Source organism: Chiroxiphia lanceolata, chromosome 3, assembly GCF_009829145.1.
Source record: "Chiroxiphia lanceolata isolate bChiLan1 chromosome 3, bChiLan1.pri, whole genome shotgun sequence".
NCBI lineage: Eukaryota > Metazoa > Chordata > Aves > Passeriformes > Pipridae > Chiroxiphia > Chiroxiphia lanceolata.
In genome coordinates this window covers 23,855,312-23,880,356 of record NC_045639.1, presented here as the reverse complement: position 1 = coordinate 23,880,356, position 25,045 = coordinate 23,855,312, and the positions used below count along the sequence as shown (strand labels likewise).

The 25,045-nt window shown below is 35.4% G+C and overlaps 1 protein-coding gene across 3 annotated transcripts in view; it reads right to left on the bottom strand.

Annotated features, from left to right (window-relative positions):
• Positions 1-25,045, bottom strand: part of UBR2 (ubiquitin protein ligase E3 component n-recognin 2) — a 58,165-nt gene that overhangs the window by 28,192 nt on the left and 4,928 nt on the right. The window contains exons 2-17 of one of the 3 annotated variants that reach the window (XM_032681819.1): positions 24,330-24,589; positions 21,314-21,392; positions 19,502-19,615; positions 16,619-16,746; positions 15,539-15,677; positions 13,841-13,903; positions 12,485-12,605; positions 9,828-9,935; positions 8,222-8,310; positions 7,455-7,553; positions 4,866-5,029; positions 4,676-4,775; positions 3,524-3,652; positions 2,600-2,783; positions 1,498-1,559; positions 625-735 (exon numbers count right to left, since the gene is read on the bottom strand). In XM_032681819.1, the coding sequence (XP_032537710.1) occupies positions 625-735; positions 1,498-1,559; positions 2,600-2,783; positions 3,524-3,652; positions 4,676-4,775; positions 4,866-5,029; positions 7,455-7,553; positions 8,222-8,310; positions 9,828-9,935; positions 12,485-12,605; positions 13,841-13,903; positions 15,539-15,677; positions 16,619-16,746; positions 19,502-19,615; positions 21,314-21,392; positions 24,330-24,589 (1,950 nt within the window). Of the gene's footprint in view, positions 1-624; positions 736-1,497; positions 1,560-2,599; positions 2,784-3,523; positions 3,653-4,204; positions 4,289-4,675; positions 4,776-4,865; positions 5,030-7,281; positions 7,381-7,454; positions 7,554-8,221; positions 8,311-9,827; positions 9,936-12,484; positions 12,606-13,840; positions 13,904-15,538; positions 15,678-16,618; positions 16,747-19,501; positions 19,616-21,313; positions 21,393-24,329; positions 24,590-25,045 lie in introns of those variants that run through there. The other 2 variants (XM_032681817.1, XM_032681820.1) reach the window with 2 other exon arrangements.

The following is a 25,045-nucleotide window of genomic DNA, read 5'->3' as shown; positions in this document are numbered from 1 at the left end:
CCCATTTTATAGCTGTTATACTTGAAACATCTAATTCATACAAACACAGAGAACATAAGTTTAGAGATGAAAGAAGCTAGTCTCCAGAAGTATAAAATAAGTACGAGAGCTAGAAGCCAAGAAACACTCAGTTCTACACTGGTTCTAATGCTTCCGTGGGGTCTTAGGATTTCAATTACTTTTTAAATATAAATAGCCATAATATCTTAATGCTGCATATTTTTATATCTGAGACATTTTTATGTGGAGGTGATGAATGCACTACTGAAGATGCACAGATCAAATTCTGCACTTTATACTCCTTTTGGACAGCATACCATAAAAAGGCTAGGAGTCAATAACTGCATTATGCTAAAACTTCTTTACATGCAGAGCACTAAGGTCACTGAGCCCTGCAGCAGCCCTGAAACAAAAAAGCAACTTCTGATTAAAGAAAATCAAAGACTAGATTAAAAGCATAAATATTCAAATGATGTGCGTGCTGATATAAACCCCTACTTCGCACTGCCGTAAGATTTACATAAATAACATTTGGGATCAATAGAGAAAGGAAGGTTTTGAGGTCTGAAATTATCCTGGGGGACCTACCAGAAAACAGTGATTCTGCAGGTGCTATGTACTCACCTGATTAACAAGAGAGAACCCATTCCTTCTCCACATTCCTGCGTGCACTTGGGCACATAGGACTAGGCATCGTAGAGGATGTTCTATTAACATGGGCGGGCTAAGCTCACTCTGCATTAAAAAAATGCAATATTTTGATATATACAGAGAAAATAAAAGAAAATGGGACTGAAATGAAGTAGGATGGTATTTGTGATAATTAAAATATTTCAGCAATACAAAAGAGAAGCAAATCCAACAGGAAAATTTGATGAGCCTATTCCCAATCTATCCAGTCAAATGTTACCCTTACATTTCCTTTGCTCCACTAAAATACTACAAAAGGGCTTTAGTTTATTCCTAAAGACAGCAGGTTTCATATTTTAAAACGTCAACACTGACTTTCATTCAAAGGTTAAGTACTACTTCTTTCAAAAGACACTGAAATTCTTCTCCCAGTTAGGTTTTATCCTCTTTTATCCTACTTTTTTAAACTTCCCCTAAAGAAACAGTATATCAGTAAGAAGGTGAGGGAAGCAAGAAACACCTGGGGAAGAAAATTAGAACCCAGGCCAAAGAGAAGGAATTAGATCCTGCCTAAAGTTCCTAAAACCAGTTTCTACTACAAAAAGAAAGTTATGCATGAAGAACAAAATACAAGCCTTAAACTTGAGTCTTAGTTACTTAAGAAAGCAACACTGATTGCCTATGCTCCAGTCATGAATACCTAGATACTAATCTTTCAAGAGACAATTTCATCTGCTAAAGAGAATCTGAGTAGAATTTATGGTAAAAAGATCCTTTGTTTTATTTAATAATATCCTACATTTACATGACCAATTTAACGTTAAGTATTAATTATATTTAATTAATATGCTACATTTAATTACATACCAGGGGTAGCAGCTCTGGAAACTTATATGCCACCTCAGTTTTACTCAGCAAAACATGCAAACCTACATAAATACATGAGAAAAAAACCCATATAGAATATTACAGACAATATTTTATATAATTCAAACAAGACAAAAAAGGTCATATAATTTACTCAGACCATTTTCTGGACACACCTACAAGTCTGCAGATTTATCATCGTGGAGCCACACAGCTATTTCATGAAGAAACATGTTAAAAGCATACATTCTGAGAGAATTAAAGTTTTCCCATTGTATCTGTATAAAACTTGCAGTACAAGTAAGATTTTTGCCTTTCTTTTGATTCTCTCATACCCTCTCAGCCAGGAGTCCTGGGTCTATCAGGACAATCAACAACAGATACCGCATCCTTTTTATCAATTCTTAGATAAAATACCTCATAAAATACCTCAGGAACTAGAATGTGGCTCCTACAAAATCCATGAGGGTTTTCTCCTTTGCTTTGTTTTTAAGTTACAAGGACATGGCTCAAAGATTCAAATATTCAAAGTTATTTGATCCTAAGCTGCACGGCATTTTACCTAAGAATTACTTATTTCATTTCATTACTTGTGAATTTTGTTTTATCATATGGCTTTCTGATTCTGTAAACTAAAATCCATAAAGTGTTTTTCAACGCAAGTGTTGAACAAGATAGGCACAATATAAAGAGAAAGGCATAGCTTAATTTTCTGGTGACACATCTGCTTGATAAATCTATTCTCTAACAGAATATTGATTAGTCTATTCCCTCTAACAGCTAAACGTATTCCAAAACATTCAATCACGGTGCATATTTTGCTGCAGTTCTTTTGCATCGCTCAAGGGGCAAAAGCAGCAGTAGCTGCCTACAATACAAATCCAAAGGCATAAGACAATCTCCACCAGGCCTGAAATGATAACAAGGCCTCCAGTGCTTGGGAACATTTGACCTAGAGGCTACCAAACAGCTTGAAAATGGCCAAAACAAAGCCTATTCAGGCCTTAAGCAACAGTTGTGTGGTTCTTCATGTACACACAAATACAAATCACATTTATACAATGTTTTTTATCTCCTGAAATATTTTTAAACCAGTTCATACCTGCAAGTAAACGAGAAACTGGGAGATGAATGCTAACTTTTTCCTGAGAAACGCAGTATCTGATGGTCTCAACTGAATGTCCACACATACTGAGAACAATAGGCTGTTCTCCATCAGTAAACCCACTATGACACTGCATCAACACAGTCAGGCATTTCTTGTAAGCTTCAATCAACACTTTTTCCTAAAAGAAAGATTGGAGTTTACAGAGATTATGAAAAAAACAGAGCTGCGAAAAATAATACAGCCAATGTAAGAAAGACTGAAGGGTTGGTAGTTTTTACCTATAACAACAGTCCTGCAAAATTAAGATAAGGAATCCAACAAAAGAGCCAAATTAAGGGGGACACAGACTGTAAAACTCATACTGGTATGTCTGATTAGAAAAATACCCACTAGTACATTGTTTGGGTTTGGGTTCTGGTAACTTTCTGAGCAATGATAATGCTAGGCTAATAAAACCTGAACATTAAATAACAGTAAGAGATTAAAGCCAGCCTGAATATTCAAATATTCTACAATCACTTACTCCACAGCCATATTTTACAATGCTCAAGTTCTGTACTCCTAAAATTTGAAACACTTATGGAATAGAAATATCATCTATAATCCACCGTATGTGGTAGATCCAGGGTCTCCTCCTTTATTCCTCCTTCTCTGAAAATTATAACCTGACAGTGTTGTGATGATCACAACTATCAGATGTGTGACAAAACTCTCTGAAATATTTTGTAAAAGGCTTAACCACATTCTCATGAATTGGACAGTACAAGCCATAAAAGATGTGCTTAAATACAGAAAAGGTTTGCACTCACTCAGAGAAGATGTGAATGGTGAATTTATGTGTTTAGCTCAATTGTTACATGTATTAATATTTAGGTTTTATCTCCCTTCACACAGAAAAACAATTCAGAAGGAACTCACATCTAATGCACACCAGTCCTGCATCATTGAAATAACAAGGGTTAATTTCATCTGCAATGTAAAGGCTGCTTCCCACTCTGGTTCCATTTCAATGTGTTGTCCTACTTGACGAGTTATTGGATCCATACCCTAAAACAAAAAGAATTCTGCATCTCAAAAATGTATCATTGAAATATGTTGACAAAATTAGCATGAGTGTGAGACAGTGGTTAGCTACCCTTATAAGCATATTGTTGCTGCAACAGGTGAAAAGAAACTTGACACCATCTGAAAGGGAATGAAATACATCAAAGTAATAACAAGAATATTAAATGGAATTTGGGAGAGTAGAATACTATATCAAGAAAGGTTTTGGATATGAGCTGTGTTTATTACAAACAAATGTAGAGATTTCAGTATTATGAGCAGTCCAACAATGTTTGCATACATACAATATCTTACATACACATTTTGGTTTCTGAATACACTTTCTAGGGTTGTGCTATTACATGCAATTATGTACTAATTAAATACTGGGTACTATAATACATAATCAGCTCTTAGCATAAGAAGAAAAAAACCCAGCATTATCTGAGGATTACAAAATTTTCAAGTGACTATCAAAAACCAACTAATGAAAGCTAAGTACTGAGAAAGGTATGCTACTGAAGTACTGAAAAATGGGAGTGATTCTGACTTACACCTTACTGATCATACAGTCAATTTGCCCTTGTAAAAGCTGCATTGTTTTTAAAATGCTCCTCCTAAGATAAGTACATGAAAAGGCTGTGGAAAAAAAACAAAGTGAAGAGATCTGTTTGTGTGTCTTGAACAATATATTCCTCAATACATAAGGAGCAACTCTGCTGACACTTAAGATGGACCAGATTTTGCTCACACAATTAAATGCCTTGTCTGCCTCTACAACTGCAAAGTATGTCCCAAATTACACTTTTTTTTGAACTGCTCTTCCACTTTATTGCCCTCTACCACAAACTAAATTTTAAAAAGTGAGGTAGATGTTATGTTTCAGGAAAACATGATGACTTCAAAAGTTATACTGTACTGAAGTTATAAAATGAGAAGTATATTAAATTTCTTCCATTTTTACATCGTGATAGCTAACTTCCTGCTTTAACCTTGCAAAATTTTGTAATTCACAGATTTACATACCTGCATACATTTGAGTAATTCTAAGAAGGCATCGAAACCCTCCAGGAACTTGCGTCTCAAGTCATCTGACCACTCAGTTGGCTTACTTATCAACACATACCTGGGGAGATGAGTAAGGTGCAAGCATTAATTTTAGATTTTTTTTTTTTAAGCTCCATTTATCAAATCAGCACATAGTTAATATACTTACTTGAGATCCAAAATAAGGCTCTGAACACGTCTGAATTTGAAAGCCTGCAGAGCAGTGTAACGTTCAAACTGAAACCTGCCTTGGATGTCACGGTGCCTTAAGTGGTCCATGAAAGTTTTGATGATAGTGGTCATGAGATTTTCTTCTGTTATTAGCATTCGAGCCTATGCCAAAGTACATTGAAATTTGCTGTAATTAACAGACACAGCTAACAAGATTTTCACACTGCACCACGAAGTTTATAATATATATTATTTTTTATCCAAAATAGTTATATCAATAATAAAACCAGAACATTTAAAGGCAATCTTTTCAGAGAATCACAGAAGGAAAAGAAAAAGTAAGCTAGCCAAAAATTATCAGAATCCAGATCTTTTTTCAGATCCCTTCTGTACAGAAGTTTGTCTATGGAAAGGCTCCTGTTAACCCATATAATTATGACACATGTTATTATGTGTCTTATAATTAACTTGTACCTCCCTTTAAATATGCGTTGTCTCCTCTCATATAATTTAAGTATGAGCCCTTTAGGGGAGGGAGAGCTCTTTTGTTTTCTGTTTACAAACTGTCAAGAGCTGTGGTGAACAGAGCATCTTCTGAACTGCTAAGGAACTGTACAGTGCAATTTCCATATGGAAATTATGTGAAATTACTTGTAATTCCCCTCAAAGGCTACTGCATACTTCCATGTGTTGTATGAAACAAATCAACAGGTAAAGTCTGAGGAAGATTGTCTTCCACACCCAGCCTAAACTAACCCAACTCCACAACAAAGGAGGGGGCAGTAAGTAGGCACTGCCTGCTCCTACTTGTGAACACTTCCAGAACTTGCCCAATCTGTTGGCTCTCCAGGTTAAATGGGGTGAGCCTTGCAGTTCTTGGATCTGGCTGGTAGCTTGTAGAAGACTGGCCACTTTGTTCTACCCCAATGACACTGCAGTTCTTGGCTAGAGCTTCTGGGTTCTACAGTTGCTAACAATACTTGGAAATAGTTTCTAAAATGCTACTGCAGGGGGAAAAAAAAATCTAGTGATTAACATTTTCCCCAAAAAAGTCATCACCAACACAGCTGCCCACCCATCCTCAAGCAAAAACCTCAGTAAAGTACTAATACCATTTTGAACATGTTACTGGAGGGCAGTGGGGTGGTCTACATTCTTCAACTTACTTAAGAATGAATGGCTCTAAACATATAAAAATAGTACTTAATTCATATGATAGGAACTTATCATAACTACTTTCATTTCATCAGACTATTCTGTCATTTTGCAAAAGAGTCAAAAACCATTTGCTTTACTTTTTTTGCATGCTTTTAAAATAGAACTCGTGTAAAAGGGACATTGCAATCATTCCGCTTCAGGAAATGTTTGAAACTACTTTTTTAAAAAATATGTATTTATTCACATACTGTACCACCCCCTCTGCCAAAGGAAAAAATACCACCATAACCATCTGAATAATACTAGTTTGTTAAGTCTAAGTCTAAGTCTGAATAACTCTTACTGAAAGCACCAACATTAAAAGAGGCAACATATTATTGTCCTGAACCATGGGAACAAAATCCTGAGGCCCTATTGAATTCCCAGGAATAACATCTGCCACTAGGACACTGAAGAACAACTTTTCTCAGCATTGTGACTGCCCTGCTACTATTGAATTTTAGAGCTCAACTAAGCTGATTAAATTTGGGAGGATTCAGAAGCATTGATTTTTTAAAACAATTCTGGGTATGAAAATTAGGCTTTTATTCCCAGTACAGCTCCACAGTTTAATTTGTCTAATTCATAATACAAGTAAAGACAGACTTATTTGGAGACTGGAGCAAGGAAGAAAAAAAGCTTCCCAAACAAGCCTAAGCTGGTGAAAGACCAGCAGAGCTGGGAGAAGTCACAGTGCTTGAAGCACTGCAACAAAAATTACCTGGAAACCTAAAAGGTGGCATTGTCTGAGTCTCAAAGTACCAAAGGAAGCAGGGAATATCATGAGACAATTCTTGCTTGCTCTTGTGTAGAGTGGAAAACATAAAGTGGATCATTTATAAAACTGCACCAGAATGGCGCTCTGAAACCATGATATGCAAACCATAATATAGATTTCTACCAACAGTAACTGTGGCTCAGTATGATGAGGAATTTAAATGTTATGTGTGTGTGGTTCTAAATAAACATGAAAGTACCTTTCTAAAAAAAGTAAAACATAAAAAGAAAAACCAAAAACATCCAGCTCACTCTGGGAAGCCAGACTCAAGCTTTGCAATGCTGAATGCTTTAACTTCCAAACCCATAGCAATGTATGTAAACAGTCTGACTGCTCTGCATTTCCACAGTAACATTAAAGAAATCTGAAGCCTTGATTTATGAACCTTGAGTGGCTTTTAACAAATAAAGATTTCCTTTTTTGGTCTTTTAGTACTTACAAGAGAAGGCACTGTGAATATCTGTATCGAGAGGTCAGCAATTGAGAACTCTCTGTCGTGGTCATCTTTCATAAAATCACTCTGCAATCGCTCATAGTTCTATTAAGAAGGAGGCAAAAAAAGGCAAGGAGTGCCAACTATCAGTTTTTAAAAGAAAGACAGGCACTACTCACCAGAGTAGGTACAGTGAAGAGTTGGACAGACAGAGCAGCCACCGATACTGCCCGTTCGTGATCATCCTCCATATAATCTCTCTGCAACTGCCGGTAATTCTAAACAACAAGGGGAGATTCACCTCTAATCCACACTGACCTGATTTTTTAATTTAAATGTCTGCTCTGGGAAACTCTAATGCCATGATAAAGGGAAGAGTAGCTCTTAAGGATTATTATATGGATATTCTGTACAAAGAATATGACAACTTAATCTGCTCACATGTGAGATCTACTCACTCTCATTTTCACAATAAAGGCTAGCATTTTATTTTCTGCTCAAAAAAATTATTTGTCTGCAGGAGAGCGAGCAGAATTTTGCAGTGCTGATTTAAAGCATTTCAAATACTAGTTACTGCAGAAATACTAATCAGCATAACTGAATGTAAGCACTGTTTCTGAGCAGTACTGTAACAGCTTACACCTCAACACTGGGAAGCGATTAGCTCTTAAGAAGTGATAGCCTGCACAGTTGATGGCGAAGACAAAAACATCTAAACCGCTTTAGTATTGGGAAGTCTGAAAGTTCACTTCCTTCCCAGGAGATGAGATGCCATTACAACTAATATTTTGAAGACCTAAAATAAAGTTGTCAGCATTTCAACTTCTCACTTCCAAAAAAGGAAAAAAAATCGGGTAACAGTTCATTTGAAATACTGTATGCTAACTAAACTCTCTTCACTGGACAGTTTAGGCATTTAATGGCTCTTTTTAAGAAAGATACTTACTCTTGCAAAGCGGATAGCGAAAAGTTTCTTGTACTTCAAATCCATAAGCAGACTGCTCATGAATAACTGGTGATACACACTTCTAGCTCCTGTCAAGAAAAATGAATGAAATATTGCATGTTACTATATTCTATCAACATATTATGGAAACATTTAGAAAAGTAAGCATCTACAGAATGAGGCAAGTGTTCATTTCAGAGTAGAAGCTGCTCTGATTAAGTCTGTCAGGTGGTAGCAAAGGATGAAGAATACATAAACCAAAATTCTTCAAGAGGCATTATTTATTACTCCTGTATAAGATAACACTGTTGAATGGGAACATAAATCTTCAAATATAAGTGAAGTCAGCAAAGCAAGAACAGAACTTTGTTCCTCCTCAGGATAAACAGGGGATTTGGATGGCTCAGGGAAAAGAAGAGCACACTATTATGAGAAGTGTGCAATAAATTTTGCTAGTTATGAACATCTCCATAAAATAATCAGCTTATCTGTCTCTGAATTTCTAGTCCGTCTGAACAGAATCTCAGAAAATATTATCAATACAAATGCGATTTGTCTGTATGTAGCATGGACACAAATGCACATATGCACCATTTCCTTCTGTAGGTCACTTTTAAGTCAAAAGCTATTACACTATTTCCTTAATGCATAGGAATTATGGAATACAAGAAAAAGTAGAGAAATACTAATGTTGAAATAGAAATGCAAGAGTTACTCCTTCTTCCATGAAAGACATTATCCTAACAAAATCTGTGTTTAAAATGTTGTAATGCTCCACAAAAGTAGTATCTTTCAACTCACAAAATTTGCAGTGTCAGGAATTCATTCTCAAGACAAAGGGATTAGAGAAACAAAACCTGAAATAATAATTTTCTCCATATTACATACACTATTCACTTTACTTTTTACTTATTTTATTCCTACTCCAAGAAATTCTCGAGACAGACATATTGCATCATTCTCTACCTTCTCTGTGCTTCCCTTTCTTACACCTGGCCTTACGTGCCCTTTCAGGATACCAGAACAGACAGAGAATCCATGAAGAAAAAGAAATTCACTACCTCCCCTTCCTCAAAATTACAACTTTTCTAGCCAATCCCATTTTATCAGTCAGGCTTTTAAATTTTCAAGGGCTCTAATATAACAGTACAGTAGTTTTCACTGAATGTTCTCAGAACATTTAAAAATATCTCATGAACACAAACACAAGTCAAAGCAGAAAACCACTGCCCTATTTCTTAAAAAGAGGTATTTTGGTAGATATGATACAGATGCTGAGATCCTATAAAGCAGACAAACACCAAAATGCTCTATTTTTCACTCAGTTTCCCTTAACTATCACTGTCATCTGCATATTCAAGTCAGCCTTCATTTCAGACCACTTTGAAAAATTAGATCTAAAACCGACCTCATGTCCAAATGGTCTATGTTCTTTTCTTAAATATATTTGGGAGTGTATCATGAAGGGACAGATGGATTATAACAAATCAGGCAAATTTATCTATAATACACCCCAGTAAAATTGATTAAACATTAGCAGATATAGCAAAGGGAAAACTCATGCACAGCAATCTTTAGCATTTTCCAGAAGTTTGAGAAAACTCACCTTTCCACAGTTTAGAATCATACAGCATCAACTTATCCACAAGAGAGGAATTTTCACCATCTGGTCCTTCTTGTAAACCAACCTGACACAATATTCGACGAAGGCCATCTTAATGAAGAGAAATGATACAAGTTAGTTATAGCTTAAACACAAACATACGTTATTTTGACATACTGAAATTTTCACAAAACACAGAAGTTATGACACATCCTTCTTTTCCCTGACAAGTGAATAACACCACTCATAGTTTGCTGATAGACACACTAACATTTCATACCTTGCAAGTTTCACACTAGCCTTTTATGGAACGTAAGGAACATTGTGAAAATTGCCAAACACAATGATCTGTTTCAAAGTTATCAAATAAAAACGTGTTTCCTTAAAAGTGCTGTTGACTTACTATTATATAAAAAAGAGTTATATAGGAGGCTAATTTTTTAGGTTTTATTTTCCTGTTTAGTGCCCTATCAAAAGGAAAATATAATTCATAAATGAAATTACTCATATATGAGTTTTTTGCTTACACTTAGGAGCTGCTATCATTTCAAACCTTCTCTACATATTTTTCTAACAGAAAGCAGTAATAATTGTTATTACATAAACACGTAAGTTATTACATGTTTGCAGACGAACCTGCATCTGCAACAGAGAACAACCCAGACATGCTCATATTAAGAAAGTTCAACCTGGCTTTGCACTGCAGATAATGCATATTCCACAAGAACTTGTGGCTTACAGAGCCCTTATTTCCACATGCTGCTTGGCCTTCTCAGCTTCTTAGGTAGAGTGGGCAGTGGCTTAGTGCTGTGTATATCATACTGCGGTACAGTTCTATAGTCTGAGAACCCCTAGAGCAGTTTGGGGTTATTTCCTTTTGCCTTACCGAGTTCAATTCCAACCAGTGTTATAGAAGATAACAAATTATGGGAAACCGCTGCATTGTTCAACAATTACAAAACAGACACTTATTCCTGAAGAACTGACATTTGCTAGGAAGGATGTAGAAGTCAAACTTCTGATAAAGTTCCACAGAAAAGTTTTTTTCCCTTTTTTTCATGACAAGAATCCTTTCACAGCAATCATCCAACCTAATTCTGTGGCACAGCAGGAGACCCCTTACTTGCTATAGCCCTGTGTTCAGGGACATGTAAGTGTAACCACTTAAGCAGTGCAACTCTATCATCCCATGTTACAGAAAGATTGAGCAGAATTTAGTTGTTTGGGTGAGTTTGTTAAAAAGCTAAAAAAACCCCAGACTCAGGAGTACATTACAAGCCTGCATCCCGAGATGTGTAAGGCGGTTCAAGTACTTGAGGGCACAGGTCACACACAGAATGTATGTGTGCTGTTTACCATCAAACATGCTTTTTCCTCTTCTGAATCATAAAGAACACAGCATTTAAGGAGGTGAACTCTTCAAACTTCAGAAACACTACACGCACAAGTCAAACTAAATTCAATACTTTTTTCTGTAATTTGAGACATCATTAACATATGCAAGTTACTTTTTTGCAACTATCATTTAGTGCTGAAAATTAATGACTGTGTCACCTGGCACAAATGACATGGCACAAAACTGGGCTTAAAAAAAATTAGAAAGACAGTGCCTGCCTACATGTTTCACCAAAAGGAAAATTTATCTTAGAAATCAAATATCTTCGTAACTCCTTTCTTTTAATACCTATTGTTTGCCAGCAACATTGGCAAATAGTTGAACAAACTGTAACCATAACTTTTGTTCAAATGTTTGATTTATGTATATTTAAAAATTAACTTACACAAACATAAACTACTTATCTTACAAAAACAAGAACATAGTAGAGGCCCTGTGCCTAAAATCTTGACTAGCCTTCCGATTACCAGTCTAATAAAAGATATAGTCTCTGAAGAAATCTTGCATCTACGCAGAACATATATACAATATTACACCAGCATGTGCTTTGCTAATACTTCTTGCTAACATTCTCAGATGCATAGAACATAAAATGCATGGGGGACTGTATCTACATTTCCACATATCATCAGTTTGACACTTTTCCTTTTATTTCCCCTCATACCCCGTACCCTCAAAACCTCAAGATTTAACAGGGCAAAGGAAGAACCAAGTCAAAACAAGCACAGAGCAGTTCCATAAGAACTGATACAGTGCATCTTGATTCCTTTAAGAAAACTCTTTCAAAAATCTGATTAATACTTTGTTGGCTTCCGTACTTACCAAAACCCTCCACACATCCTTGCATTTTCTCTGTTGTTCTACTTAGCAAAAAATCTGAAGCAATCACTTTCATCATCATTCATCAAATTACTTCTGAATAATTTTGTTTTATCTAATCAGAGAGGTTATTTTCAGCTTACTGCATTCATTTAAAAATGTGGGGACCGAAAAATAGCTTTTTGGCATATTGCATCTGACAGCGAGTCTCAGCTTCTGTTCAACAGAAACTAAACAGAAAAGACTACCTAACACTGGTAGCACTTTCACATGGAAGTTAGAATTCAGAACTCCAGCAAGAGAAAATAGAATGAAGTCTGACAAGTTATTAATAGCTTTGCCTTATACATTACATATCTGCACTAAGTGGACAAAATTGTTTCAGAAAATCAGCCAGTCTCATAAATATTCTCTAACTTACTCAAAGAAGTTCAAGTTTGCCCACCTGAATATCCAATAACACTTCCAAGCCAAGTTAGGAGCTTCAGACCAAAGCTCTGATGGGCAACAATAGATGAATGCATAACTTGTACTTTCAATGGCTTTGTCTGACGACTGGTATTTCTCTTAAAAAGAAAAGGAAAAAGGAGGTAATGCATATTTATGTGAGGACTGGCATATATTTCTATACAGAAACACAGCGTTCCTATGATTAATTTCAATCATTTATAATATTAATACATACTGCGATCATAAAAAAACAAAAAAAGCCTGAACTTTGTTTACCCTATTAATATTTGAAGGACCTTATTATGCAATATCAACATATGTAGGTCAATCCATTTTCCACCCTTGGCCTCTTATCAACATACACACTGATCTGCTGCATGTTACTGATAAGCAATCCCACACACAACCTGAGACCGCCATACGTGTTTGTTCTTCACAGCATGACATGCAAGTCACACAGCAGCCCACCAAGGAAACTGACTGTTTTCAAAAATACAAATTAAACACACTGAGTTAGAACAAGAAAGGAAGTATTTACCCTCATCTCTGTGTTAGAAACTGTAATAGTTAGATGTTACACATAAGAGCCATTTGTGCTTTGACTGCACGGGCACTAAGTCTAAAATATTGCACAACTTTATCTTTAAAAATATGCTAATTCTTTCAAAATACCTTAAATCATTTAAGATCAGTAAATCCAGTTGCAGCATTTGTTTTTCAGTGGTAGCAGTATTATACATAAACAATTTCTTACATGTGATTAAGTAGTGCACTGCAGCAGTTTAAGAAAAATTAAACAGAAAACATTATTCCCATGTTCTTACATGGAGGAACCTTGCAACATAGAGATATTAGTACTATATATACATGTAAAATGCAGAAAAGCAAAATGAAATTGTATTTGTAGTTTCACAATTCATCTGGGATTCAATCTGTAACAATTTCCATAATTGTGGCTTCAAAAGACACAACTTCATTCTATAGGAAAAAAACTAAAGTAGTTTAACTTCACTGATCTGAACTGGCATGTAATTCTAAAAGACTCCATTTAAAGTTCCTGATCACAGTCTGTTTTCTGAAGAAAAAAGTTGTCTACCAACTTCTTTTTAGAAAATTATTTTGGGTGCAAGGTAGGCCATGCTAGGAAAAAAAAAGGAAAAAAAAACCCCCAAACATAAATCTGTATTTTGATACCCCTACTGTGCATATTTTAAGTAGTATCTCCAACATTCTGTATTATTAAAATATAAAGATTCATTACGATAACAGCATCAGAAAACTGTGTAGCAAAGCCTCCTTTTGCTTACGATGAGGCAAATCAGTGGATAATATCACTTACACCATTACTTACCACTATTACTGATTTTGCTTGGTCGCAGTACTGGAAGTCTCCATATCGAACAGACCTACGTCCCTGGGAATTCATAAAGACATAACATTACCACCAGCCTCAAAACAAGAAGTTCCAATGCTGTGTTTTACATTAATATGAAACACACAGTAAAAGTTTCAGATGCACATTAACCACTCCTTCTTTCATGCTATTTTCACTGTTAAAGTACTATATATGTTACATACTTGGATTGCCAAAATGCATCCTGTACTTTTTAAAAGAAAATAAAATTATATGCAGTCATCTGTCCTACTAAATTTTCTGTGTATTGTATTGTTTTTAAGATGTAACCATCATACTTTTTAATTTTACAATACTGAAAACTTATCTTTAGTATGAATGCCTCAATTGGTTTTGGTAGAATTCGAAGATATTTCAGACATTTCAGTGCCCTTTAAAAAGCAGATATTAAAACCAATGGTCTTTTAAACATACAACTAAAGCACTTTCCTTATTTCAAAAGGAAACTCTTCAGTCTTTCTGTACTGTCAATACACACATCAAAATAGATAGTTGATTGAATTTATAGAGTATTATACACAGAACAGCTTACTGATATTTTAGATCTGGCCTGATGACAAATCACTGCTTCAGGCATAATATTCTCATTTCTTTCACATACATGCACATGTATATATGCATTCCTGTATGTATTTAAAAGTAGGACAGGATCAACACCAGGGAAAAACTACGTGCATCCTATGATGCACAGTATGAGGTCAGCACATATTTAGGGAATCTTTTGGTTACTGGTATCACAAAAAAATAAAGTACTGATAATACAAAACCAAAATCTAGTTCAGTGGTCAGTAACATAAAGTGGTTATATTTCCTTCTCCACTGACCTTCTTGAAGTACTTTAAGCACCCAAAATGACATTCATATTGCCATTTTGTAAGAGATTTCCTCCTCACATCACCCCCCCAAAAAAAGCACAAGGCAACAAACCAAGAGAAAAGGACACTCATGTTTATGGCAACTGCATATAGGCTCATTGCACAAATAAAAAGATGCAGCTGTCCTACAAAGCATCCCTTTCTTAAAAAAATACACAGGAGCCACAATACAAACACAACTTCTGAAACCAACGTACTAGTTAAAATTATATTCAGCATGTAGTGATTCTAAACTCATTTTTCTTTCTTTATACTGTATGAAATGCTTCACCTCCTCCTGCCATTACAATCTGAAAATTATGAAAAATTAAATTAAATTAATAAAACAACCCCCCACAAACCACAAATAGTTCCATGAGTACCAGAACAAAAGCATTCAATTATGGATTTTAACCCTCACAGTTAACTGCTGTTACTCTGAGAAGCATTTCCTACACTTGGAGCATATACAGGGGCTCTTTCAATGTCAGTTCCCCAGCGTACTGTAAGGGATGGGCCAAAGCTGCTGCCTGCCCTTGACAGAGAAGCAAGAAACACCCTGCTATCTACACTTACAAGACTTACAGGAAAACATTTACATTGAAACATATATTCAGTGTCAGGTCTGGTTTGGATTGGTCAATGAGTCAAGACATTTAAGGGTGGCGTGACACATAGGGCTCAATCACATTAACCACATGTTTTGGGAAAACAAACTGTAGTCATATAAAATAAACATTAGGGTAAGGTAATTAAAAGTTCTAGCAATTAATTTACTTACATCTCTATCTACTGTTGTTGCAAAACCAATGGCTTCCTTCTGCGTGCAGTTGACAGCCTTCTGAAGAGTATAAATAACTTGTTCGTAGGTATGGACTTCATCATTAAACAGCATACAGTAGTAAGTGTCACTCTTCTCACTTCAAAGCAAGGATTGAATTTATATCATTCAAAGCAATGTAATTTAAAAAATCTTCTAGTTTAACAAAGTTTTCCACCAAACAGACAACCCAAGCCTGGGCTTCCTTTGCTATACTGGAACATATCTCAACAAATTATTTGAAAAGGGTAACTCCTGTCCTCCATAGGAATGTGCATCTTTCCTGAAGAATTAAGTCCAAAATTAGCAAAATCTTAAGAAAATATTTCAGTCTGAGTTTTATTTTTGAACATTTGTTGATTATGAAGTGACAGTTTCCTACTAAAGAGAATGTATTTCCTTCCAGTGCAGCTGTGCTCATTACATTGCCCCATAGCTTCTTAGAGATTTCAGCAGTCTTGGCATTATTTTGCCACACCTGTTTTTCTGACATTGCATAAAGGTCTATTAGACAACAAAAACTTGGCAGTCTCTTAAAAAACCAAACTCCACAGTCCTCAAACGACAACTTATTAAGCTCAGAGATTCAGTTCAATCTGTCGATTCACATCATTTATTTACACAGCATTCTTGCTCATAAAACACAAAGTAAAAGCAGATACTAACAAGATGTCACAAGTTAATCCATAATAGCTATGATGCTACAATACACTTAAGCATTCTGTAACACTTCAAAATTTGTAATAAGTGGATCACCAAAAGTACAAAATACTTTTGCCACCAGAATTTTAGTAACTTTTCAATACTAAGAAAATTAACAATATGGGAAAGAAATTGTTCCATCATTGCTATGAAGAGAAATATGCTTTACAATCACAAAGTAAAAACTATGAGAAATACAAATGTATTACAACTACTGTAGCCCATTGTCTGCAAAATACTTCTGACAATTTTAGGAAAGGCAGAAAAGATCAGAATTTGCACTTCCAACTGTAAATATCTGCAAGTCTTTAAAAGGCAGAAGACAAATATGATACTTACGTCATTTCTAGTCCAGGCAATTCATTTTCCTTTTCCCATGTTAATATATCTACTGCATATTTAAATGTGATGGCAAAAATATTATAAGCTCTAGCTACCATATCTTCGGGTAAGTGCACAAGAGGATCCTGGAAAATAAATATAAATAGCAAATGAGAAATTAAATAACATTCAAAACGAACTCTCAGATTTGCACCTCTGATTTGCACCTCTGTTTGATCAAAGATGACGTAAGCATTTTTAATGATGTCTTTCTTTAAATGACTTTTCATTTGAAAGGAACAGTCAATAATCATCCTGCTTTCTTTTTCCAGTTCTACACTGATAATCACCAAAGCTCTAATCTGACAACAATATCTGAGTGCTAACTTGTCTTTGATTTACAGAGACATTTTCACACACTGACATTTACACACATTTCTCTGTTTTCACTCTCCCTGATCTCACTCCAGCATACTTTCTAAAATAGTTCTTCTGAAAAAGTTTTAACCTCAGCTGTATAAAATCTGTTTCCTCTGCTATGCCTTCAAAAACATGATTTCAAATCACTGTATCTTTTGTTCCACTTAACAATATTAGAAAACTGCAGAATACAAATGACCATTCATCTACTGTCCTGTTATTTAAAGACACCAGTCTTATCCATCCCAGCTTATACAACATGCAGCACACTGGCATCATGATTTATGATGCACGTCTCTTATATGCTGTGGTATATAAATAATTAAATGCTGAAATGTAATGAGGTGTTTCATAATGATCAGTCCACATCTCAGTCTTGCTCACAGAGAGCTGCTCCCCTTTTGGCTGTGGACCATGCATCCATTAGTGCCCATTCTGTGCTCTCCATTTAACAACTGCAGTAGTCACTACAAACTCGTCCTGCTCTCTGTGCCAGAGTAGAATGGCTGCTGCTGCAGGTGGAGAAACAGAAAGGAGGAAGGGGAGGAAGAGGAGTGCTGCCTCAGTCTGCCAAGTTGAATGGACTGCTTTTTGGAGCAGCAAATGAGAACCACTGCCAACTCTGAATGAAGTAGTGCTGGTACCACTGCCATTTCCCTCCAATCCATTTCAAGGATTGTGAATAAAAAACACTAAAACCTCTTCTCTGAAGGGAGTTGTCTTCCACTATTTCAAATTTTTGAGAACAACTAGTTCCTCTTTTACAAAGCTTGAAAGGGAACACTGCGTGCCCTGCAGGCCACCTGGACATATGCTATACGTTGGGTCATAGACTCAATTCATCATTTGGTATTTTGAAGTATATGTAACTGTTAGCCAACTAAAATATTTAACAGTGGCCCGATTTCTGTTTTAAGATTACCTAATACCAAATTCTCTGTTTTACTACAGCTTATGTTTATAAAAACGGCCACAATAATCTTTTCAGAACTTATGTCTGCATTATCTACAGGAGGCTCTTAACAGTCAGCAATTCACCTGTACTAGTAAAGGTTATCCCCCATCCCCCAAGACTCTTTGGGAATATCTGGAAGCCTTATAGGACAGCTAACAATTACCATTCCTCTTTTTTTTCCCCCCTTCATTTAAAATTTTATATAGAGTATGGAGAACTATCAACCACCAAAAGCAAAGGCAAACCATAATCAGCAGTACTCCCTCCATTCCCAGCACTTTCAACAAAGACATGTATCTGGGCAAGGCAGAAAACAGGCTCCAATAATGCTCAACAAATGATCCTTAATTTACCTCAAGCACAACTGCATAACATAAGAGATCTCAATCCACGTTGCTCATGGGGAAGAAATACAAAGGCTGAGTGGTATCTTAATTTTTCTGTCACACTCACTGTGTGAGTATCTTTGGACACAGAAGTTGCAGTGCACCCAAGATTTCAGAACAAGAGTTTCCTAAGGCTGCCAACTAATGTAAGCTGTCATGTAGACCAAGCGGTGAGTCCAGCAGCAGTGCTGGAGTCTTAGGGCTGAGATAGTGAGAACAGACTTTAGAAGGACCACTATTACTGAAAATATAATCACAGTTGCTTCATTTAAACCATCAGATCAGCAAAATTACTGAAAACTTTGCCTTATATTTTCCCTTTAGAAAAATCTCACAGTAATTATACTATGTAAGTACACATGTGAGTGGTTAGACCAGAAGCCCAATTAGCCACACTCACTCCTCAGATGTAATAAGTTACAAAGAGTATAAGCAGAAGACAGAACGCTTCCTAGTCTCCAGTAACTTAAGACACTAATACTGAGATTTTAAATGGCCATTGATAATTTTTCCCTCCATAACCATGACAAATTTCCTTCTGATCATATATAAACTTTTAACAATGTTTTTTTGCAACAGTCCAACAGCTTGAATTCATACTGTAAGAAATGGCATGTCTTTTTGCATTTAATATGTCCAAGTTGTTATTCTATGATTCTGTGGTGAAGATACGTTCTCTGTTTACCTTCTCCATACCAAAAAAGCTTTTAGAGGCCTCTGCCTCACATCTCCATTGTGACTTTCCTGTAACAGCAAGTTACTTTGATTTTAAAACTCTGTGTACTTTAGTAAGAATCAGAACATATGTTGCACAGATAGCTTAATTTGGCTTCTTGGTGCACATGACTCTGCATGTGGCAGAATCCCTTCATCTGTCCGAGTACAGAGAAAAACAAAGCAGCAGAACTAAAGCTGCAAGAACATACAAAATGAAGCCTTTAAGTAGAAAACATAATTCTAATTAACTTCTTAAGTTAGACATTAATTTTTGTCTAACAGTGTGGCTCAAAGAGCAGAGTTCCTACCGTCTCTTATGCATAGTATACAAGATTAAAAATAACCTCATGTGAAGGATTTATATATATACACATACATATACACAGTTCATGTTTTGAAACTTGATGCCTCTCTTGTAATTACCTCTTCTTCTGCAGTCTCTGAAGTGTTAAGTTCATGCTTTTGACAGTAAGGACCTTCCTTCCAAGCTTCTGTATCACCACAGTCACAGAAACCTCCTCCACCTGATGTTGTCATCTAAAATTATTTAAAAACAAAGCAGTTCATGTGAATGTGTATATACATATATGCACATTAAGAAAGGACTAGTCACAGCTAAACTACAAAAGTATGATCACAGCACCTGATAGCTTTAGACAGTACCCTGTCAAAATACCAGTGAAACCATGTCTACTTCTATGACAGCTGAAAGCTTGCCTACTTCATCACTGTGCCTATGTCAAAAGAAAGAAACCTAAACAACAAAACACCTTCAAACACCTCCATTCTGCCCTGCCTGAAGGCTGTGGATTTTTCCTGGTTTTCAGATGTTCTGAATCTATTACTTGCAATGGCATCTGTACTATTCCCAATTCCCACATTTTTAATTTGAACAAAGCTAAATCATTTCACACAGTGCTATTACACAGTGAGTAAAAGGTGGGCTTTATATTAAAGGAATTGAGAGACAAAACTTAAATTGTTCATATAAGTTTTAGTAAAGGGAAAAAAGGTACTTGAAAATTGTAATGATATATTTACACTGTTTTATAATAAATAATAAATAAAACCACAATCATTATCATTATAATATATAAAATATACATGTTTATATATTATGGATATGGCAATATACATAAGATATAAATATATAAAATAGTGTGTATTTATTATTGTAAAAAAATTTATTTTATTTTAAAGCTAAGACCACCTCAAGTTAATAAGTGTAATAGTACTCTCTTTGCATCACAACTATTAACTGATTTAGAGAAGAATTCTTCTTCCATCTATTTCTGATATACCGGTATATTCTATACATACAGGTACCTCCTACAGTATCAACAATGTTAAATCAATATTTAAAAGAACATCTGCTTACACTTTTTGATGTTACCTAGACTTGTTAATTCACTAGGCTTGCACACTAAAACCCTACATGTAAGTGATATGTAGTGATTTGCACACTAAAACCCTACATATAAGTGATATCAGCAAATCTGGCTAGGTTTCTTGAGACAAGTTGTTGTATTTGGGTTTTTTTCTGAATCCTAGTGCTCAGTGTAAGCAGGCAGTGATCAAATTTACATTAACAGCAGTGCAGTATTGTCAAAAACAGATTTACAGAAAAGCTGCACTGGTAATTTTCACTTAACTTATTAGTTTAAAAACACATCAAGGACTTCTTGGCTTTGTTTGTATGGGTTTTTTTTAACTAATCTGTACTACTAATAGTAGTATATCACTAAAATAAACAGCACCTGCAGATTTAGTTTTCTATTTTAACTTTATGTTTAAAAACAAATAGAGGTCCTGGTATTGTACATAATTTGATAACAATTCAGATGTTTAAAGAAAAAGTTCTAAACAGAAGTGGCTTCTTAATAAAGGTTTTTCAATAGCTTTAAAAAACAGAGAAACATAAAAGCCAAAGCAAGCTGAAAACTAAATCTAATGCTGTAAAATTCACTAAAGGGCATGCGTTAAAAAAACCATAAATTTGTAAACTTAACAGTTGTGCATAAATTTTAATTGCTCTGTATTTTAAAATGTTAACTTCCAGAACTTACACTCAGATCAAAACACTACAATTCTTGTAAGATTACTGCAGACACAATTTCAAACTTTGTATTTGTGCAACATTTTGAAATTAAGTATACATTCTTAAACTCGAAACAAGGAGTTTCATACACATACAAAATTACTAATGGCTATGTATATTCCAGCAGTATTACTAACCCTGTATCTGTGCTCTCTATGAATACTTCCAAGAAAGCACTCCATGCATAACACACAAGTTGGGTCAACTGCACAGTCTCTGAAAACAGCAACAACAGAAAGAACAAAAAAAGCATTAAACATTTGGTTTTGCCTTTGATTATACATTTTACAACAGGTAATTTTCAAATATCACCAATATGAACCTTCTGACTAACGTATATGTTATTCTGAAAGAGCGAAGCGATGGCTTTCAAAGAGAGGGAAACAAATAAACTAGAAAAAAAAAATCTGTTCTTACAACAGAAGTGGCTTTAAAATACCGTGTGGGTAGTATGTCTAGTTGGGTAATACAGACATTGCCTTCAAGAGGTGAGATAAGTATATAAGTAAACAGATGAATTACATAACACAGGACAGGCAAACAGGATAAACCCAAGCATGTTCTCTCAAGTACACAGTACAAGCATTAATGATCTCCAGCAATCAGAGATGTTGTTTTTTCACTGATCACTGGAAAGAAAAACAGCACACAACAGATTAGATCAAACCTCTGCTTCCAAGTTTAGCCTTACAAGCTCCCTGAAGAGGTGTGAGAATGCAACTTCCTCAACCAGGAGATCAGAGACCATAATAAGGTCCTGTCTACAAGCACTGTACTATTAGACAGAAGTAATATTTCTAGCGAAAGTGGGTAAACAAATGAAAGAGACAATTATGCATTACATTTAACTGTACTCCTGAAAAAACCACTGAAAATATATGAACTTATGTAGTGCAACTGACTTCAAGGCACCTCAAGATAAAGGGAGTCAGGTCTTGTAATGTAAAAATAACTACCAAGAGACCCTCTGTCTTATGATGATTATTATCAAAACAAAAATTCAGAGAAACAACTTATTTTGTTTAAAAGAAAACACCAGAGAACACATGAAATGTTATCAAAAATTCTTTTCATTCCATTTAATCAAAAAAACGATGGAAAGACAATCAGGCAACCATGACTTACTATGCAAAAAGCACCATTTTCGCATTTGTTTTTATCCAGAGGAGCTACTGAAGGTAAAAATGTCAGAGCAAAATTATACAGAGGTCTTTCAGCTTTAGTATAGTTTATGTTTATGGCATTATTTTTTATTTTAAAAACTTTTATATATATACATATATATATAAAATTTTAAAAATTAAAAAAAAAAATTAGAAACCCACTTAATGTAACAATGTGCCTGCAGGATTTGGGAGATCAGTTCTGCAATACTGGGTGTTGATTCTTCAGAACAGTAGACTTGTGGCAGTGTACTTACCAACTCGGTACTATTTGCCAAGTAATTTCTCAAACAAGTAAGTGTGCTTACACCTAAAGCAGAGGCAGACCTGTAAGCTGCACAACTGGACAGAAAATCCACTGCTTTTAATGTATTTTGTGGACTTGGAAAACAATTCTTTGCTGTATTTCACTAAAGCTTAAATTAAACTCTCAGTACTCTTCATTACCAGCTATAAGTTAAAGAAAATTAACTCACAATAGGAAACAAATGTTTCCTGATTGAAAGAAGATGAGAGAGATTCCATCCTGATAGCCACAACAGCAAAAAATAAGTCTGTACTCACTGCTGACTGTGACTTGAGCAGAAGACTGGACAAGCTGGCCTATCCAGACACCCTTTTTAACATGAATGACATTATGATCTGCTGTATTTATATAACTTCTCTCCTTAAACAGAGACCCTGGGTACAAACAGCACATTCACTCATTCTCTGAATTCTACCAATGGATTGAATTATTTTATGTCTTCATCATATCTGACAGCATTCTCAAGGAAATACTTTACATATTGAGTTGCTGGTCTTGAAAAAGCAAGTGTTTAGAAGAAAATTACAGAATTCCCAAAGTTTTCATTAGTCCATACATACAGTATTTGATCATTAACATGCTACTTCCAGGTTGTAATGCAATTTGACTTGTACTAAAATACTAGTTCTGAAGTTTGGATTTTTAGTTCTTTGGGACTAGATTTCATGAAAAGGTACTGAAGTAACTGGAAACTCTATTTATAGCCTCTGATAGTCTTCATCCTCTCTACCCAGATTTCTCTACTTTTTCACAGGGTGAAGGAAGAACTTCAGCACAGCTGAGAGGAGATGGAGTTTTCTTAGTGGTCAAAAGTATCTAAAGTACCCATCAGTTTAATCTCATCCATCTCAGGATAAAGAGTTCTCAAAACATTTTCAAACCCAAAAGGTCAGTTAGATATCATGTTTCTAGAAGATGAGAGCACTGGAAGATAGAATTCTTCCACAATCATTCTGCCCTTGTAAACAAAGGGGATGGAAACACAGACAAATAAATCCACGAAATAAAAGAGACGTTCCCCCCCACATCACCCCATCAAGTGTTCAAGCATCCCAGTGAGTGGTAGAAACCACAGAAAATGGGAGAAATCTATGACAGAGAGGGTACAAACTAAACTTAACCTACAAACAGTTCAGAAAAGATGAAAACAAACCTACAGCTAGTAAACAATGGCTTAAAACTGAAGATGTTTTTAAATACTCGTAGTTGGTTAGTAACTTCCTGTTCTCTTTCAATAAAAGTATTTTTAGAGAGATCTAGAGCTAGAGGTAGGGAAGGAACTAGAAGCTGGTATGCCTGTTTTAGCATCCAATAGATTGGTTTAACAGGTCATGGAAAGAGTCTAAAATACATCATTGACATTAACAGCTGATATTAAACACCCAAAATACATGCACATACACCTGCCCACTTACTTGTGATTAATGCCCTTAAATCATGCTGACAGGTCACCCCAACTACTTTCTTAACCTTCCATTTGTTTTGTACAGAAAACACTCTACATCACACTAATTAATATTTTTCCATTTACAAATCTGTAGTGTGTTAATTTTCCCCTGATCCCACTTGAATGAAACACTGCAAGGTTACTTTAAAAATATATTTGGGGTATTAACTTTTCATTAAGACAGTATATTCTTACTGAAAAACGTTCCAGGACTTCACAATGTTAAGTTGAACTACCTGCAAGAGTATGTAGGCTCTCCCACTTTAAAAACACGACCACAGAGATGGGAAGGTTTGTTTGCTTGCTCCAGCTTCGGAAAACCAAATGCAGGATCTTCTCCACAAAGATACCATTCCATTGGTCCCAGCAAAACGTGTTGTGCCAGCATGTCTTCTCTCTGAGGGGCAGGGTTAGGACCCCTGCAGTAAATTTTTGGTACATAATAGGCCAGATGCTGGTATACTTCTTTCTGAAGGTCGTTTGCTTGCAGCCATTTCTTTTGAATTAAAAGGAATGAGAACACAAATTCTTCATTAATAAAAATACCAAACATAGCTATATCCATCTGGATTATTTTATTTCTAAATCAAAAATCTAAAACGGCATTGCGAAACTAGAAAGCCATGCTTCCTCCAAAATGTTAAATCTAGATGATCAAAAAAGGCAGGCATTAGGAAAGGAATAATTTGTTTCCCTGCTTGCACATTGTATCCTTATCATATACAAAATTCTTTTCAAAAATACAGAATTTAAGAGAAAAAAAAAATCATAAAACTTTTCTTCCAGGATGCACAACCAGTAAAATGTCCCAACATTAGCAGTGACTTTTGGGATATGGCCTAGACTATGTTGGTTGCATTTCTCTGGAGTGCAGACAGATGCTGCCATTTGGGGATACAGAGGATCAGCAGAAGCCTCAGTTGGTAAGGAACAGACAGAGACAAAAAGTACA